Source organism: Neoarius graeffei, chromosome 16, assembly GCF_027579695.1.
Source record: "Neoarius graeffei isolate fNeoGra1 chromosome 16, fNeoGra1.pri, whole genome shotgun sequence".
NCBI classification, from domain to species: Eukaryota; Metazoa; Chordata; class Actinopteri; order Siluriformes; family Ariidae; genus Neoarius; species Neoarius graeffei.
In genome coordinates this window covers 38,969,741-38,981,605 of record NC_083584.1, presented here as the reverse complement: position 1 = coordinate 38,981,605, position 11,865 = coordinate 38,969,741, and the positions used below count along the sequence as shown (strand labels likewise).

Here is an 11,865-nt window from a genome sequence, read left to right as displayed (position 1 = left end):
AAGAGATGCACTGAGTGATATTTTGACACAAGCAGAAACACTAAAAGCATTTTCTTATTAATAAGCTTTTTTATTTTTGTAATCATTTTCTCCTAAGGTGCTTTAAAAAGGATAATCTCCTTCTTTCCTGCGGAAGCTTTTGCGATGGGTTTTTATCAGCATTAGCCAGTCCTTAAGAAGCAAGTTCAGGTTCTGAGACATTGCAGGATTGGACGCTCTACACATGCCTTGGGTGTTTGATGGAGGGGTTCATTTGCTTTTGGCGGCCTTCTGAGCAGACTTGGTCACCTTGCCACCAGTAGCGGCTTTCTTGTCAACAGCTTTGATTACACCAACAGCAACGGTCTGCCTCATATCACGCACAGCAAAACGGCCTGAAACAAGTAGTACAAATGAGTCAAGATGGCAGTGATTGGTGTATAACAAGCATCCTTAATTACTCTACTTACCCAGTGGAGGGTACTGGGAAAAGCACTCCACACACATCGGTTTTCCAGGGATCATGACGATGATTGCAGCATCTCCAGACTTCAGGTTCTTGGGGTTGTCCTCAAGCTTCTTGCCAGAACGACGGTCAATCTTCTCCTTAAGCTCTGCAAACTTGCAGGCAATGTGAGCAGTGTGGCAATCCAGCACAGGAGCATAACCCTGACAGATCTGACCAGGGTGGTTCAGGATGATGACCTGAAAGAAAAAAAGAAATAAAAGGGTAGAGGACATTTTAAAACCCACAATATAGATTTTATTCAAAAGATTCCAACAAATTATTTATTAAAGATTAGTTATGTGAAAGAGTTACACTATGTGCATTTCATACAGTCAGCATTAGTTTCTGTGAATTCTCATTTTTAAACAGTAAGAGTGTGTCAGATGACGTGAGAAGTATTCAGATCCAGGAAAGTGAGAGTACACCTGCTTATAGAAGGGTTTTCTTCCTTTTTCCTGTGTTACTATTAGACTTATTGAATTATACAGTGCTCAAGAAAAGTATTAAACTAATCTAAACTATTTTATATTTTAAATTCATATCAGTATTCCTGACGAAGTGGTACACAATCTTGGAACCAACCAGCTTCATGAGGGGGCTTCAACCAAGAGACTTTTCTTAAAATTAAACACTTATTAGAAATGCATACTGATTCAGAAATAGATTTATACTTGACCACTACTGTCATTATGTATACTTCTCTTAGAAACAATTTTCAACTATAAGCCTTTATCAAAATGTCTTTAAGACACTTGTATTCAATTTACTGTACAAATTTTTTGACTAGGACGCCACTAAAAAGCTAACAAATTTGATTGTATCCAACCTGAGCTGTGAAGTTGCCAGCCTCCTGGGGTGGGTCGTTCTTGCTATCTCCAGTCACGTTACCGCGACGGATGTCCTTCACAGACACATTCTTCACGTTGAAGCCAACATTGTCACCAGGCAAAGCCTCAGCCAAAGACTCATGATGCATCTCAACAGACTTGACCTCAGTGGTCACATTGACAGGGGCAAAGGTCACAATCATACCTGGCTTAAGAATACCAGTCTCAACACGGCCCACAGGTACAGTTCCAATACCTGAGAGAGAAACAAGGGAAAAAAGTGTTAATTAATTAATTTGCCTCTTTGTTTGTGTTATTTAGAAAACATGTTAAATGCAGATAGATTTTCACCTCCAATTTTATAGACATCCTGCAGGGGCAGACGGAGAGGCTTGTCAGTGGGACGGGAGGGGGGCAGGATGGAGTCCAAGGCCTCCAAGAGAGTCGTTCCACTGGCAGCACCTTCTTTACGCTCAACCTTCCATCCCTTGAACCATGTCATCTACAGAGAGCAGACTTTTTTGTTTTTACTGTTACACTTGTAGTTTATTGTTAGGATTAGTAATTTTATAAAATGCAAAATTGTTAGGTACCAATTGTGAACATGCCGAACAAGTCAAATTTAACTTTCACTTTACTTGTGTATTGATTAAAGGTTTTACAGTGATTAATACAGTATTATGTATTATATTCTCACATTTGTGCTGGGCTCCAGCATGTTGTCTCCGTGCCATCCAGAAACTGGGACGAAAACAACAGCAGCAGGGTTGTAGCCAATCTTTTTGATGTAAGCACTGACTTCCTTGGTGATCTCCTCAAAGCGAGCCTGGCTGTATGGGGGCTCAGTGGAGTCCATCTTGTTGACTCCAACAATAAGCTGCTTCACTCCCAGGGTGAAGGCCAGGAGGGCATGCTCACGGGTCTGTCCATTCTTGGAGATACCAGCCTCGAACTCACCCACACCAGCAGCAACGATCAGCACAGCACAGTCAGCCTAACAGAGGAATTAAAAAGAAGAGGTAAACCAACAGTTAGTTTCATTCAAATTAAGAGAACAAGAAAACCAACCAAGGTACATACCTGTGAGGTACCAGTGATCATGTTCTTGATGAAATCTCTGTGTCCAGGGGCATCAATGATGGTGATGTAGTACTTACTGGTCTCAAACTTCCAAAGAGAGATATCAATGGTGATACCACGTTCACGTTCGGCCTTCAGTTTGTCCAGCACCCAGGCATACTTGAAGGAGCCTTTTCCCATCTAGTTGTACAGAAATATAGTGTTTCCAGTCACAATTTTAAAAATGTTAGAATTCATTTTGTTTGGCATATAATCAGTTAAACGTAATTTGTTACAACAATAAGGAAGATGAAGAAATGCAGTAACTGATATTAACCACTGACTGTACAACTATCCATCCATCATCTGTAGCCGCTTATCCTGTTCTACAGGGTCGCAGGCAAGCTGGAGGGGTACACCCTGAGCAAGTCGCCAGGTCATTGCAGGGCTGACACAGAGACAAACAACCATTCACACTCACATTCACACCTACGGTTAATGTAGAGCCACCAATTAGCCTAACCTGCATGTCTTTGGACTGTGGGGGAAACCGGAGCACCCGGAGGAAACCCACACAGACATGGGGAGAACATGCAAACTCCACACAGAAAGGCCCTCGCTGGCTGCTGGGCTCGAACCCAGGACCTTCTTGCTATGAGGCGACAGTGCTAACCACTACACCACCGTGCAACTAATAATAATAATGAAACCATAATAATAAATGAAATAAGGATGGACATGATTGTGTGTGAAATGGCTCAGTAACTATAACTGAACAGTAGGGGGCGGTATTACAGCACTACATTATAACCACAGGCGCTGGAGAGGCGCACCCATAAAAAGACAAGCAGCATGTTTTTCCCATGTATTCACGGTTTATTCATAGCACCACTGAATGTCCGTGTGCAACCACACCTCAGCTGCTTCCTTCTCAAATTTCTCAATGGTTCTCTTGTCGATTCCTCCACATTTGTAGATCAGGTGTCCGGTGGTTGTGGACTTGCCGGAGTCGACGTGGCCAATAACCACGATGTTGATGTGGATTTTTTCTTTACCCATATTGGCAATGTACTGTAGAGAAACAAAGGCATTACCAAATGACCGATCCAATGGAGTTAAATGATTAAGTATTCAAACCACATGAGCCTAGTTTTACAGAAAAGTGATACAATTGTGACATTTCGTAAAACACGAGTGCTTGTAATGATCTTTTTGCGAGCACTAGACCAAATATCTGCAGACGCAGATCAGAAATGCTTCATTCGAGGAGTCGACACTTTGAACAGGCACTTTTGAGAGCGAGTCGACACAGTGAACAGGCACTTTTGAGAGCGAGTCGACGCTTTGAACAGGAACTTTTTGAGTCTCGTCTCGGTCATAAGAGACGCCGTTAGTCTTGCAATATAGTTTAGGAATTTAAAAAAAAGATATTATATATATACACACACACACACACACACACACTCCTATGGAAGCGTAATACTTCGTGAAACTCTTCCAGAAATGGTTAGGCAGTTAAAAATGAAAACAGTATCAAAAATACACCAAACTTCGTCCGGTTTAGAAACAAACGTAGAGGGTTTTTTTTAGGAGCCGACTCTTGATTCATGAGATTTGACACGCTGATAAGAACCGAAGTTTACTAATACGTGTAGAATATATTATCAACTTCGCAGCTGTACAAGCAAATTTCCTTTTCAAAAAGTTTAATTTGCGGATTAAATCGGATATCCGGCGCAAACTAATAGTAAGCAGGTTCAAGTCCTCCCGTGGTTGGTTGGTGACTCAGCCGGTATCCCCTCCTCCCCCTTCACATCCTCCATGTTGAGCCGCTGGAGCTCGTGCGCGCCGGCCATGTTGTTGGACGGCTATAAACCGGAGAGCTCGCACGGCTCAATGACAAGGCGTCAAACCAAACCAGATTAGGAGGTTAAAAGTAATACAGAAAACCCTGGCAGCCCTCTGAACGTTACCAAGGCCTAGACACTAGTAAAAATGTATATTCTTTAGTTTTAGTTCACCCAATACAATCCCAGTAAAAACATTACCACCAAGATGTTTTGTCTACAACAGTTCATTAGCCACAGGCTTCCAACTTACCAAATCCCAGCACTTCCTGAGCACCCCAAAGTAAAGCAAGGATAAAAAGGAACGAGTCACACTGACCACCCAGATTTATACTGCTTCTGTTGGGGAGGGTACCAGAGCTGGGACACTTGATCCGATACAGATGCACCAGGGGCACTGCCATTGGTAGGCATCAAGGGCATCCACACCCATGATTGGACATAAACTCAAACACTGCCACCTCAGAAGCACAGCAGCAGTGTCGTGTACAAGCCAAGCAAATGATATCCTTATAAATAAAAATCAGGCTCACACATAATGCAGTTTTTTAATACTTTTTATTAGTTACTCAGCAGCTTTCTTTCCAATTTAACTGTGGCAACAGGTGCAGATCTAAACCATCAAACTCAAATTCACAACTGAAAAGATGCTATCAGTAAACAATGAAGCCACAACAAATTATCCTTTCCTGCGAAAATTTTTCCGGTGAGTTTTAATCAGCATTAGCCAGTCCTTGAGTAGAGTGCCCAGGTTTAGAGAAATTCCAGGAAATGGAGGGGAACACTCCACCATTAAAACAACTGGAAGGAGAATTCACTTGGCCTTGGCAGCCTTCTGTGCAGACTTCGTGACCTTGCCAGCACCAGCAGCCTTCTTCTCAACACTCTTGATGACCCCAACAGCAACAGTCTGCCTCATGTCACGCACAGCAAAGCGACCTGAAGACAAAGGGACAAGAGATCAGTTAGGTCTCAACACTCCAAGAATGAAATATCAAAATCTGCCAGTATAAAACTACCGTACACACACACTTACCAAGAGGAGGATAGGTAGAGAAGCTCTCCACACACATGGGCTTGCTAGGAACCATTTCCACAATGGCAGCATCTCCAGATTTCAGGTTCTTGGGGTTGTCCTCAAGCTTCTTGCCAGAACGACGGTCAATCTTCTCCTTGAGCTCAGCAAACTTGCAGGCAATGTGAGCAGTGTGGCAATCCAGCACAGGAGCATAACCCGCAGAAATCTGACCAGGGTGGTTCAGGATGATGACCTACAGACAAAGAATGGTTAGTCTTCAATAGTAAAAGCTTCAACAGGCTAAAAGAAAGACTGATCTTGTGAAATTGACAGCAGGCCAACCTGAGCAGTGAAGTTAGCAGCCTCCTGGGGTGGGTCATTCTTGCTGTCACCAGCCACATTACCACGACGGACATCCTTCACAGACACGTTCTTCACATTGAAGCCAACATTGTCACCAGGTGCTGCCTCAGGGAGAGACTCATGGTGCATTTCAACTGATTTGACCTCAGTGGTTACGTTGACGGGGGCAAAGGTCACAACCATGCCAGGCTTGAGAACACCAGTCTCCACACGGCCCACGGGCACAGTTCCAATACCTAGACATTAAGACTTAAGTGAGCTGGGCAAAAAAAAAAAAAAAAAACCCACACAAAACATGCTTGTGCATTCTAGTAATACAAACCTCCAATTTTGTAGACATCCTGCAGGGGCAGACGGAGAGGCTTGTCAGTGGGGCGGCTGGGGGGCAGGATGGCATCCAGGGCATCCAGGAGGGTCGTGCCGGAAGCATTTCCCTCCTTACGATCAATCTTCCATCCCTTGAACCAAGTCATCTACAAAGGGAGAAAAGCCCAAGTTAGTCCAGAAACAATCTAGGAGAAAAAGAAATTTGCAGCATATAGGGTTTATTAGCTCACATTTGTGCTGGGCTCCAGCATGTTGTCTCCATGCCATCCAGAAATTGGGACGAAAGCAACAGCAGCAGGGTTGTAGCCAATCTTCTTGATGTAGGCACTGACTTCCTTGGTGATCTCATCAAAGCGAGCCTGGCTGTATGGGGGCTCAGTGGAGTCCATCTTGTTGACTCCAACAATAAGCTGCTTCACTCCCAGGGTGAAGGCCAGGAGGGCATGCTCACGGGTCTGTCCATTCTTGGAGATACCAGCCTCGAACTCACCCACACCACCAGCAACAATCAGCACAGCACAGTCAGCCTAACAGAGGAATTAAAAAGAGGTAAACAAACAGTTCGTTTTATTTAAAATTCAGAGAACAGGAAAACCAGCCAAAGTACACACCTGTGATGTACCGGTGATCATGTTCTTGATGAAATCTCTGTGTCCAGGGGCATCAATGATGGTGATGTAGTACTTGCTGGTCTCAAACTTCCAAAGGGCAATGTCAATGGTGATACCACGCTCACGTTCGGCCTTCAGTTTGTCCAGCACCCAGGCATACTTGAAGGAGCCCTTGCCCATCTGAAGTTAAGCAAAATGTGTAAAAAAAAAAAAATTACACATTATATAGATTAATTAATATGAAGATATTAAACTCACATGACGATATCAGAAGAAAAATTAAGAGCTCCAAAAATGGTTCACATAGGCAGCAGTGGGCGCCATTACAGCTTTGCTACGTCATGGAGCCTGGGTTTAAGCCACACCCACCCCCACACCCTGCCGGCTCAAACCCACTAACGCGTGCTTCAGGCGCCATCTTGGCTCAAGTGACGGAGAGCTTAAATTTTACGTAAAAATCGTGAATGACTCACCTCAGCGGCTTCCTTCTCGAACTTCTCGATTGTTCTCTTGTCGATGCCTCCGCATTTGTAGATCAAATGGCCGGTAGTGGTGGACTTTCCAGAGTCGACGTGGCCAATAACCACGATGTTAATATGGGTCTTTTCCTTTCCCATGATTCCTTACGTTTCTGTTAAAAATAAATACATAAAAACGTTATTAATCGAAACATTTGATAAATACATGACGTGTTTGGTGAGGATTCGGTAATAAAAGGCTAGGTGTGAGGAGCACAGGGGCCTGTAGGCCATGGGGACGACACGTGTTTAGGGCCACGTAAGTTAACTTACAGAAGGGGGAAAAATATATATACACAAACTATACATTCAGCAAACGAGGCAACTTGATAAAAACGCAGTCCATAAACGTTTCTTTAATTAGTATTTGAACATTAACCCTGATCCAAGTACTGTCTCACAGGCCTGAGAGAGGCTTTGTTCAGTCGCCGGGTCACCGGCCATTGTTCGAGTCCCATCTGAGCAAATAACTGAAAATGGTTTTTAAGAGGAGTAGATGATCTAGGAGGGGGGGAAAAAAAACCAAAACCAAGCACTAAACATTAAGTTTTAAATAATTATACTATTCAACATTCGAACACTCCATCTTTTCATAATAATAAAAGCCAATCTCATCAGGGAGGAGAGGAGGGAAAGACACCAAGCCCTGCCTGGTCACTTTTTGTTTTTAAAAGGAACAGCCACTTCCCAAAAAACACCGAGCAAGGATGAGGACTTACCAGGATTTGGCGATGAATTCGCAGCAGCTGCTCCCCTTTGCCAGGTTAACAGAAAGAGACCGAAAATGCTTTGGACTCGGAATTTATATGTAAGTAGGCGGTCGAATTTGCTTCCCTCCTCTCACACTGAAGCGCAAATCACACGCATTCCACAGCAAAAACTCCCCGCCTCGACGTCATGACGTCATCAGTGTGTGATGGGCAGATTCCTTCCTTGCTTCCTTTCCAGGCTGCTTGAATTAGAATCAGAACCAGAATCAAGTTTATTCCCAAGTACGTTCTCACATACAAGGAATTTGCTTTGGTGATTAGTGCTAAGATAAAAGCATTTAAGAAAAAAAAAAAAGACAAAAATAGTTCTCATCTCATTATCTCTAGCCGCTTTATCCTGTTCTACAGGGTCGCAGGCAAGCTGGAGCCTATCCCAGCTGACTACGGGCGAAAGGCGGGGTACACCCTGGACAAGTCATCAGGTCATCACAGGGCTGACACATAGACACAATCATTCACACACACATTCATTATTATACAAATTAAGAGAACAAGAAAACCAACCAAGGTACATACCTGTGAGGTACCAGTGATCATATTCTTGATGAAATCTCTGTGTCCAGGGGCATCAATGATGGTGATGTAGTACTTACTGGTCTCAAACTTCCAAAGAGAGATATCAATGGTGATACCACGTTCACGTTCAGCCTTCAGTTTGTCCAGCACCCAGGCATACTTGAAGGAGCCTTTTCCCATCTAGTTGTACAGAAATATAGTGTTTCCAGTCACAATTTTAAAAATGTTAGAATTCATTTTGTTTGGCATATCATCAGTTAAACGTAATTTGTTACAACAATAAGGAAGATGAAGAAATGCAGTAACTGATATTAACCACTGACTGTACAACTATCCATCCATCATCCGTAGCCGCTTTATCCTGTTCTACAGGGTCGCAGGCAAGCTGGAGCCTATCCCAGCTGACTACAGGCGAAAGGCGGGGTACACCCTGGACAAGTCGCCAGGTCATCACAGGGCTGACACATAGACACAGACAACCATTCACACTCTCATTCACACCTACGGTCAATTTAGAGTCACCAGTTAACCTAACCTGCATGTCTTTGGACTGTGGGGGAAATCGGAGCACCCGGAGGAAACCCACACGGACACGGGGAGAACATGCAAACTCCGCACAGAAAGGCCCTCGCCGGCCACGGGGCTCAAACCCGGACCTTCTTGCTGTGAGGCGACAGCGCTAACCACTACACCACCGTGCCGCCCTGAATCCTAAATATACAACTTTGAAAAGTGGACATATTTAAGGGGTAAGTGCATGGGCTATTTTAAAGTCCAAGCTGTACAGTATGTCCCAGAATGTGCAAAAATAGGTCACATGATGAAGATGAAGCAGAGTCATGACATGAAGAAAGAAAGCACAACTTTATTCATCACACACATACATACCCAGAGCAGTGGGCAGCCATGCTAACAGCACCCAGGGAGCAATTGGGAGTTCAGTGTCTCACTCAAGGGCACTTCAACCCAAGGCCATCCCATATTAACCTAACCACATGTCTTTGAACTGTGGGGGAAACCAGAGCACCCAGAGGAAACCCATGCAGACAAGATGCAAACTCCACACAGAAAGGCCGCCGCCAGCCGCTGAGCTCGAACCCAGAACCTTCTTGCTGTGAGGCGATCGTGCTAACCACTTACACCACCGTGCCACCCATGTTGAATGTGTGAGAAGAAGAGAATATGTGCAACGGGTTAAATAAATAACCAAGCTGTACATTGTGTGTTGGAATGTGCAATAAAAGTTCACAGAATGAAGATGTATGACATGACCATGAGATGTACAAAAATCACAGTTCAGAAAGGAAGTGCATTAAATGTTATAGACTGAAGTGTGATGTTAGAGTCAGTGGAGGTCTCTGACCTCTGGCCTTATGGCATGAGTTTTTGGTTCTAATGGGCCCCAACCTCCTACCAGAGGGTAATAATTCAAAAAGTTTGTTTCCGCAGTGAGAGGGTTCAGCCACAATCCTTTTAAGGCTTGAGCAACTTATTAAAGTGTACCGTATGTTTAGTTAAGCATAACATCACTTTTAAAAAGTTATATTAAAAACTGTCTGCTGTACTGTAGTGTACTGTAATGTAGTTATTTGTTGAATCTATACCAAAGCTTTGCTGATAACTCAGTCAACTCTGACTCTCTCGGACAACTCTGACATGATTAAATTCCTTGCAGACTGCTTGAATGCACATTGTATTCACAAACATGTACTGAATTTGCATGAGAAACCCTTGGCTAATAATAGGAGATGAAATGTCATTGTTTAGCACAGGTCTCCACCCAAAGGCTTATCTGTTCACATTTCAACTTGATCTACAGACAGGGCACTGTGGGGGTTGTCTTCAATCAATACTCTTTATTCAATCAAAGCTCAAATTGATTGTCTTGTTTTAAAATGAAATATGTGGCACAATTAAAAGTGTATGGAATCTGTTTTGATTTTTTTTTTTGTTATAACTATAAAGGCAGCGGCACGGTGGTGTAGTGGTTAGCGCTGTCGCCTCACAGCAAGAAGGTCCGGGTTCGAGCCCCGTGGCTGGCGAGGGCCTTTCTGTGTGGAGTTTGCATGTTCTCCCCGTGTCCGCGTGGGTTTCCTCCGGGTGCTCCGGTTTCCCCCACAGTCCAAAGACATGCAGGTTAGGTTAACTGGCGACTCTAAATTGACCGTAGGTGTGAATGTGAATGGTTGTCTGTGTCTATGTGTCAGCCCTGTGATGACCTGGCGACTTGTCCAGGGTGTACCCCGCCTTTCGCCCATAGTCAGCTGGGATAGGCTCCAGCTTGCCTGCGACCCTGTAGAACAGGATAAAGCGGCTAGAGATAATGAGATGAGATGAACTATAAAGGCATTTTCAAGTTACCATGCTCCAACATGTTATCCTACTGGTCCCAGGCCTTATAGTCTCCATCACTTTTTCATGGACCTATTTCAAGCAGCTGGCATCCTCTCAGAGCCTCGGAGCCTCCTCTCAACTCCCTTCTGCTTCCCTAGTTCAACAGACCTAACCAACACCTGTTTCTTTCAGTCAGACACTGATTGAGCAGATACACACGCGCACACCACACACACACACAGTCTCATACACTCCAGGCCCATGCAGTGGCACTATAAAAGCCCCAAACATTTTTCCATGGGGCAGAGAATATAACTTCTATTGTTATTGCTAACAATAGTTACAAATTATTGATACTTATTATATTTGAGCAGTAACAGATGCTTTTGTTTTTAGACAATTTGTTGTTAATATCTCTGGAAAATCTAACACATGAAATAATGAATCAATCTAATGCTTTTAACTAGTTAGAACATGACTTACAAAGTCCTAACTGTGAACATGATTTAAAATGCAAACCTATGCAAATTCTTTGTTGGTGTGCAATAATACTATACAAGCTTTTATAGTTTTCCCAAAATGTTAAGAGATCACAGAGTACATCAACAAAGGCAACAGTTCGAAGCATGTCTGAATTAAAGGTCATTAAATGAGAGACTTGTCACCCAACCTGAGGATCCAGAACTCTGCATGTTATGAATGCAAAATCTAGCAAGTTGGCTAATTAGCGGCTGTTGAAGCTATCATTATTTTGTGTCTTGGAGGAACAGTCATCCATTCTGAAAAGCATAATTTATGCCAGCCTGACACCAGCAACTTTTCAACCGATTTCACGGTCACAAACAAATTCTAATGTTGGAATAAAATCATGAGAGTTTTGCTAGACTTGTGGCACGTTCCTGTTATCTCAATCATTCAGCATAAGGTGGTCAGGATCGCTGGGTTTCAGTTACGTGACTTTTCTTAGCGGTTTTACCGTAAGTGAAATAGCTGGTGGTCTAAACGGCTGCCATAGTGCAAACAACTAGCGATAACTTAGAGTATGCTCATAATCTAGAAGCCACTGCTCGCTTTAGACATATTCAGAAGATTGCTATGTGCAATGGAATTGACCCCTACAGTCTGGGAAAGAAGGATTTGTCATACAATCTCGAAAACTACCCTTCAGTCGAGTTCCCCAACATCTCG

The 11,865-nt window shown here is 43.5% G+C and overlaps 2 protein-coding genes across 2 annotated transcripts; both read right to left on the bottom strand.

Moving 5' to 3' along the window:
* Positions 1-49: 49 nt before the first annotated feature.
* On the bottom strand, positions 50-4,548 carry LOC132900690 (elongation factor 1-alpha-like). Its single transcript, XM_060942946.1, has 8 exons — positions 4,474-4,548; positions 3,289-3,444; positions 2,395-2,574; positions 2,012-2,308; positions 1,666-1,816; positions 1,314-1,570; positions 450-684; positions 50-374 (listed from the first exon to the last, which is right to left on the bottom strand). The coding sequence occupies exons 2-8, from the start codon at positions 3,430-3,432 to the stop codon at positions 250-252; spliced, it is 1,389 nt and encodes a 462-aa protein (XP_060798929.1). The 5' UTR covers positions 3,433-3,444; positions 4,474-4,548; the 3' UTR covers positions 50-249.
* Positions 4,549-4,759: 211 nt separating this feature from the next.
* On the bottom strand, positions 4,760-7,886 carry LOC132900688 (elongation factor 1-alpha). Its single transcript, XM_060942944.1, has 8 exons — positions 7,777-7,886; positions 7,013-7,170; positions 6,540-6,719; positions 6,159-6,455; positions 5,924-6,074; positions 5,581-5,837; positions 5,257-5,491; positions 4,760-5,159 (listed from the first exon to the last, which is right to left on the bottom strand). Exons 2-8 carry the CDS (start codon positions 7,154-7,156, stop codon positions 5,035-5,037), a joined length of 1,389 nt encoding a protein of 462 aa, XP_060798927.1. The 5' UTR covers positions 7,157-7,170; positions 7,777-7,886; the 3' UTR covers positions 4,760-5,034.
* Between the last annotated feature and the right edge of the window lie 3,979 nt (positions 7,887-11,865).

Bases quoted from the DNA above. Each gene is read 5' to 3' on its own strand.
- LOC132900690 (XM_060942946.1), bottom strand. From the start codon at position 3,432: ATGGGTAAAGAAAAAATCCACATCAACATCGTGGTTATTGGCCACGTC. The intron at 1,817-2,011 runs GTGAGAATATAA...TGCTCTCTGTAG, and splicing joins TGCTGGAGCCCAGCACAAAT to ATGACATGGTTCAAGGGATG. The intron at 375-449 runs GTAAGTAGAGTA...TACTTGTTTCAG, and splicing joins TTCCCAGTACCCTCCACTGG to GCCGTTTTGCTGTGCGTGAT.
- LOC132900688 (XM_060942944.1), bottom strand. From the start codon at position 7,156: ATGGGAAAGGAAAAGACCCATATTAACATCGTGGTTATTGGCCACGTC. The intron at 6,720-7,012 runs GTGAGTCATTCA...GCTTAACTTCAG, and splicing joins TCGAGAAGGAAGCCGCTGAG to ATGGGCAAGGGCTCCTTCAA. The intron at 5,838-5,923 runs GTTTGTATTACT...CTTAATGTCTAG, and splicing joins GGATGTCTACAAAATTGGAG to GTATTGGAACTGTGCCCGTG.